Source organism: Leptodactylus fuscus, chromosome 6, assembly GCF_031893055.1.
Source record: "Leptodactylus fuscus isolate aLepFus1 chromosome 6, aLepFus1.hap2, whole genome shotgun sequence".
NCBI classification, from domain to species: domain Eukaryota; kingdom Metazoa; phylum Chordata; class Amphibia; order Anura; family Leptodactylidae; genus Leptodactylus; species Leptodactylus fuscus.
Window position 1 is genome coordinate 72,044,862 of NC_134270.1, and position 5,458 is coordinate 72,050,319.

General features: G+C 45.5%; 1 protein-coding gene across 1 annotated transcript; it reads left to right on the top strand.

Moving 5' to 3' along the window:
• The first annotated feature begins 2,324 nt into the window (after positions 1-2,324).
• LOC142210790 (ferritin, higher subunit-like) lies at positions 2,325-4,823 on the top strand. The gene is made up of 4 exons (XM_075280212.1): positions 2,325-2,593; positions 3,392-3,538; positions 4,123-4,248; positions 4,479-4,823. Exons 1-4 carry the CDS (start codon positions 2,492-2,494, stop codon positions 4,632-4,634), a joined length of 531 nt encoding a protein of 176 aa, XP_075136313.1. The 5' UTR covers positions 2,325-2,491; the 3' UTR covers positions 4,635-4,823.
• The last annotated feature ends 635 nt before the right edge of the window (positions 4,824-5,458 follow it).

Sequence of the window (5,458 nt, forward strand, 5' to 3'; positions counted from 1 at the left end):
CTCTGCTATAGTAGGCCTTATCACTGATGGCGACGATAGGGAATACAGAGACTTAAACCGGGATTTTGTTGAATGGTGCCAGCGGAACCAGCTCAGGATTAATGCTGGGAAGACCAAGGAGATGGTGGTGGACTTTGGGAAACGGAGGAGTGCTCCAACCCCGGTGGAGATCCAAGGAACATGCATTGAGATAGTCAGGTCCTATAAGTATCTGGGTGTGCTCCTCAATAATAAACTAGACTGGGCTGATCACCTGGAGGCGCTGCACAGAAAGGGCCACAGCAGACTCTACCTGCTCAGGAGGCTGAGGGCCTTCAGTGTTCAGGGGACACTTCTTAGGGCCTTCTTCAAATCTGTGGTTGCCTCAGCCATCTTTTTCGGTGTAGCCTGCTGGGGGAGCAGTATATCAACCAGGGACAGAAATAGACTTGACAGGCTGATCAGGAGGGCCAGCTCTGTCCTGGGGAGCCCCTTGGACCCAGTACAGGTGGTGGGTGACAGAAGGATACTGTCCGTGGTGACCTCCATGCGGGAGAACAAATCCCACCCCATGTATGAGACCTTGATGGCACTTGGCAACACTGTAAGTGACCATCTGCTTCACCCCAAGTGTGAGAAGGAGCGCTATCGCAAGTCCTTCCTTCCAACCGTGACCAGGCTGAATAATCTACATCAGACCAAGCGAAGATCACTCTGCACAGAGAACTAATGATTATGAATGTCCTCCTTCTTTCTTCTCTGTTCCTAAGCTGCTATGGACTCCTAGTATATCTTTCTCAGCATATGTGTGTCTACTTCTTCTGTAATATTTACTGTGTATTATCATGTATCTGTATTACTATGCAGCTGAAACATACTGAAATTTCCCCACTGTGGGACTATTAAAGGATTATCTTATCTTATTTTAAAATTCAGACAGACAATGCAAACTTGTGTGTGTGTGTATATAATATATATATATATATATATATATATCTCACAAACAGCCCCGGATTCAGCAGACAGATTGAGGGGGACATTAAAGGGATCCTATCATACAAGCCCTTTTAGTATTTTAAGGGGCCATTTTCTCGTAGCCTGTGGGCATGCGTAGTCTGCTCTGCTCGAGGCCTAGAAGTCTGAAACCTGCGCTGGAAGAAGAGGATGAAGAGGATGTTGCTGACGAAGATGGAGGCGGAGCTGGAGAGAGTTCTCTGGCAGCATTGGGGATGCCCCCAGTGCTGTTTGAGCGATGAGGCCCGCCCCCACTGCTGCGAGAGAACTCATTTGCATACCAACAAAAACCGGGATTCCTCCGTAACGGCGGCACGGGGAAGACAATGAAAGGTAGGAAAAGAACAGCCTTTCTTAAGGCTATTCCGACGTGTTACTCAGAAAAAAAAGGGTTTCTAAGATAAGATCCCTTTAAACTTTGGGGAAGATGTAGGGGAGAAATTACACTGGGGGGGTCATATGAAGAGGGACATCAAATCGGGAGGGCAGATGAAAGGGACATTAAACTTTGGGGTCAGATAGAGGGGGCATTAAACTGGGAGAAGCTGGAGGGGGACATTAAACTGGGGGCAGATGGAGAGTGGGAATAAACTGGGCAACAGGAGGGGGACATTGAACTGTGGGCAACTGGAGGAGGACATTAAAACATGGGGGTAGCTGGAGGAGGACATTAAACTGTGGGCGTAGTTGTTGCCCCAGTTTAATGTCCCCCTCTAGTTGCCTCCAATTTAAATTAGGGCAGCTAGAGGGGGACATTAAACTGAGGAACACGGGGAGAGAACCTTTGTACTGTGGGTGCAATTGGAAAGGTACATTATAATGTGTGGGTATATAATATTAGTGTAACTGTAGGTTCATTATACTGTGTGGGGGCACAAAAAGAAATGAATGGGAATTAGTGAAGTCCCACATATAAGTGGGCGGAGCTAAATTTGTTGTGGTGCACTATAAGCGCCACACATTCTGTCCCTCTTTCTGTCCTGTGAAAGTTTGGAGATAGGGGGTTGCTAGTCAGATAATTTCTTGTAACCTTTAGAGTTGCTGTCAGCAGAATCCTCCATAATGTGTATAGAGAGAAATAAAAAGCCTTTTGCTTGGATTTCTGTAAGGTGACACTAGAAATGTTACTTTGTATACCTTGGTGTCAGTGACATTACCTCACAGGCTTGAATGAACGTGTAGACAGACTGGTCAGATCTGCAGGAGGCTCCACCTCACATCTTGCTGTGTGTGAGTGCAGCAGGTCCACACAGGATTGGCTGCTGACAGATGATGTAAGTGCAGACAGCCCCACCACTCCCCAGACTGCTGCCTATAAATACACAGCTCTATTGTGCACGGAACAGACCAGCCCTGACTCTGAGCAGAGTTCTTGCTTCAACAGTGATTGAACGGAACACTCTCTGAGTCCTCCGCTCCTTCCTCCAACATCTTCTATTTCTGCATTGAGACTTTTTTGTGACCTTTTTGCGCCACCAAAAACCACCAAGAAGCCGCAATGGAATCCCAGGTGCGCCAGAACTTCCACCGCGATTGCGAGGCTGCCATCAACCGCATGGTGAACATGGAGCTCTATGCCTCCTACACCTATCTCTCCATGGTGAGTACTCTACTCTATGCAGGATTGTTTATGGTGCTTTTCATTGTGTCCAGGCTTCTAGTGCTAGCAGGATACATGAAGAATCAGATGTTGGGTCCTATCGTGCAGATCTATGGCCATAAAATGTCTGAGCTACCTGTTTAGTGATCTCCACCTCTTGCTTTGTAGTGCCTGAAGCTTTCCTAGCACCACAATGGAGACACTTGCTAGCATCTTCTTCACCCTTCCCTCTAGTGAAATCTTTAGCGCTCTCTAGTGCACACCCTGTACTGTACTTGCCCTCATGTGGATGACTCTGCTAATCTCTGAACCCTGGGGCTCACATGTATCTTGTGCAAAGTGATTACACAATGACATTGTGGGGGAGGGACCACAAACTTCTGACCCCAGCCTCATAACTTCATATATATATTAGAATTATTTTTATATGCCTCTCCCAGATTTATAACTTACACCAGTAAAATGTACAAATTGTCCGGGGAATCTGCCAGCTGAGCTGCTGTACACTTCTGCACACATATACACAGCTCGGTGTGCACCACATCATAAATGAAGTGCAACACCCACTGGCTCAGTTTGTGAAGCCTGGTGTTTAAAAATTTCATTCTTCATAAATCTGCCCCAGTGTTTAAAGTGTCTGTTACAGCCACCATTTTAACCCCCTTTTTCTGGGTATATGTAGCACAGGCTGAGGAAAAAAGTGTTGTGGTGTTTTTAACCTCATCTCTTAATCTTCTATATATATTTATTTTACAAAGAATTTTGAACGATTCTAATATTCCTCTCCTTCTTTTTCAGGCCTTCTACTTTGACCGTGATGACGTGGCCCTTCATAATGTGGCTAAGTTCTTCAAAGAACAGAGTCATGAAGAGAGAGAGCACGCTGAGAAGTTTCAGAAGTACCAGAACAAGCGTGGGGGTCGCGTTGTCCTGCAGGACATCAAGGTGAGACTTTGGTTTCTTCCTGGCTTAGAAGAGCATTTGAGGAGTACCATGGGAGTGGACCTCTGCAGTGCATGCCTTGTATATACTACTCAGTGACTCAGATGTTTCTGTGAGGACCTATTTCTATAAAGTGTTCAGTAGTTATGGAAAATTTCAGGGGCATACAATATCCACCACATGTCCTCATGTAGTATGCAGACCTGAAACTGAGTCTAAGTAAGCCTACCATGGAGAGAAATCAGTTGTGATGCCTCAATGACCCCATTTATCTTTAAGAAATGTCTCTCAACAGGAAAAAATTGTCAGGTCTTACTCAGGGCTCATTCACATCTGCGCCCGGTCTCCATTCATGCAGGTTTCCTGCACAAAACTGAGCAGGAGACGGAAACCTGCAGGACTCATTTGAATGGGTTTGAAAGATGTCCGACCGTGAGTGTTTTATGTTCTCCGCTGCGAAACTTTTTTTTTTTTTTTTAAATCTGACACCGAATCGGACATACAGTACGCTGTCCGGTTTAAAAAAAAAAAAAAACTCAGTGGAACAGTGGCTGCGTTATGGTGACTTTCTGTTTTTCTTCTCTTAGAAACCTGAACGTGATGAATGGGCCAACACCCTAGAGGCCATGCAGGCTGCTCTGCAGTTGGAGAAAACTGTGAACCAGGCCCTTCTGGATATTCACAAATTGGCCTCTGACAAGGTCGACCCTCAAGTAAGTGCCTCTATAGACTTGTGGACTTTCAACTGCCCCAGCCTGGAAAAAGTCAGCTCTATACTCTTTCCCCTGTTTCAAGGGGTAGTACAAGATGTTTAAAACATCTGAATAGATTGTTATTGTAGTACTGCTCTGAAATTAACTGATATGAGCTGCAATTCTACATCCAACCTATTCTTATAGTGGCGCTGGTAGTAATCTTATATAACTGACTCCTTCTCTTCCAGCTGTGTGACTTCCTGGAGACTGAATACCTGGAAGAACAGGTGAAGTCTATTAAGCGACTTGGAGACTACATCACTAACCTGAAGCGCCTTGGGGTATCCCAGAACGGCATGGGCGAGTACCTGTTCGACAAGCACACCTTGGGAGAGAGCAGCTAAGATGCCTCCTTCATGGATACCACCAGTCTACTCTGCATTTACAATTCCTTGTCTATCTGTGGAAGAAACGTAATGTCCTCCTTAGTTGTGATGGACCATCAAATCTCTTGTGATCTTTCAATTACCTAAGCAGACATGACTGTGCTTGTCAACAAGTTTTCCAATAAAGTTTTTTTTTCTGCATTTTAACTGGTGTTTGGTGTTCAATATTAAACTTCACAGGTTTTATTTAGGACTATCTTGCAAACCTCTGTCTCAAATAAAACCCCATTAGAGGCGCTGGAAAGGAATACAAACAAATCAATAGCTGTCCAACGTGCATTATGGCCTCAGCCCAGGTCTTGCTATGGGGTTCTAATTCATCAAAGGGTAAGAGTAGCATGAGACTGGCTGGAACAGGTCATGTGAACATGACAAGTCTACAAAATGCAAGTGTCCTAGCCAGAGGCCACAAGCAAGCGGATAATAACACAAGATGCTGTGGCACTGACTGTGATGGCCCAATCCTGGGACAAATGGTAAACAAGAGAAGCCAAGTCTCTCAGAACAAGACTTGGCATGGAGAACGGCTAAGGAGCTGGATGATTGCCTCTGGCAAGGCATATGAAAAGAGGACAGCTGGACAGAACCTGACATCTGAACTAAGGTCACGTAAAGAACTCGTTAGATATATTCCCTCAAGAAGGGATGGTTCGGAGAGGCACCACTGGCTTCAGGAGAGGAGATGCAGTGCGTGTATCACATTGAAAGCAATAGGGGGGAAAAAGCAGCCCATTCATTTCTATGGGGAGCACACGTATGCTGGCTCCCATAGAAAGCAATGG

Excerpts from the sequence above, each read along its gene's own strand:
- LOC142210790 (XM_075280212.1), top strand. The coding sequence starts at position 2,492 with ATGGAATCCCAGGTGCGCCAGAACTTCCACCGCGATTGCGAGGCTGCC. Across the intron at positions 2,594-3,391 it reads CCTACACCTATCTCTCCATG|GCCTTCTACTTTGACCGTGA; the intron begins GTGAGTACTCTA and ends CTTCTTTTTCAG. Across the intron at positions 3,539-4,122 it reads TTGTCCTGCAGGACATCAAG|AAACCTGAACGTGATGAATG; the intron begins GTGAGACTTTGG and ends TTCTTCTCTTAG.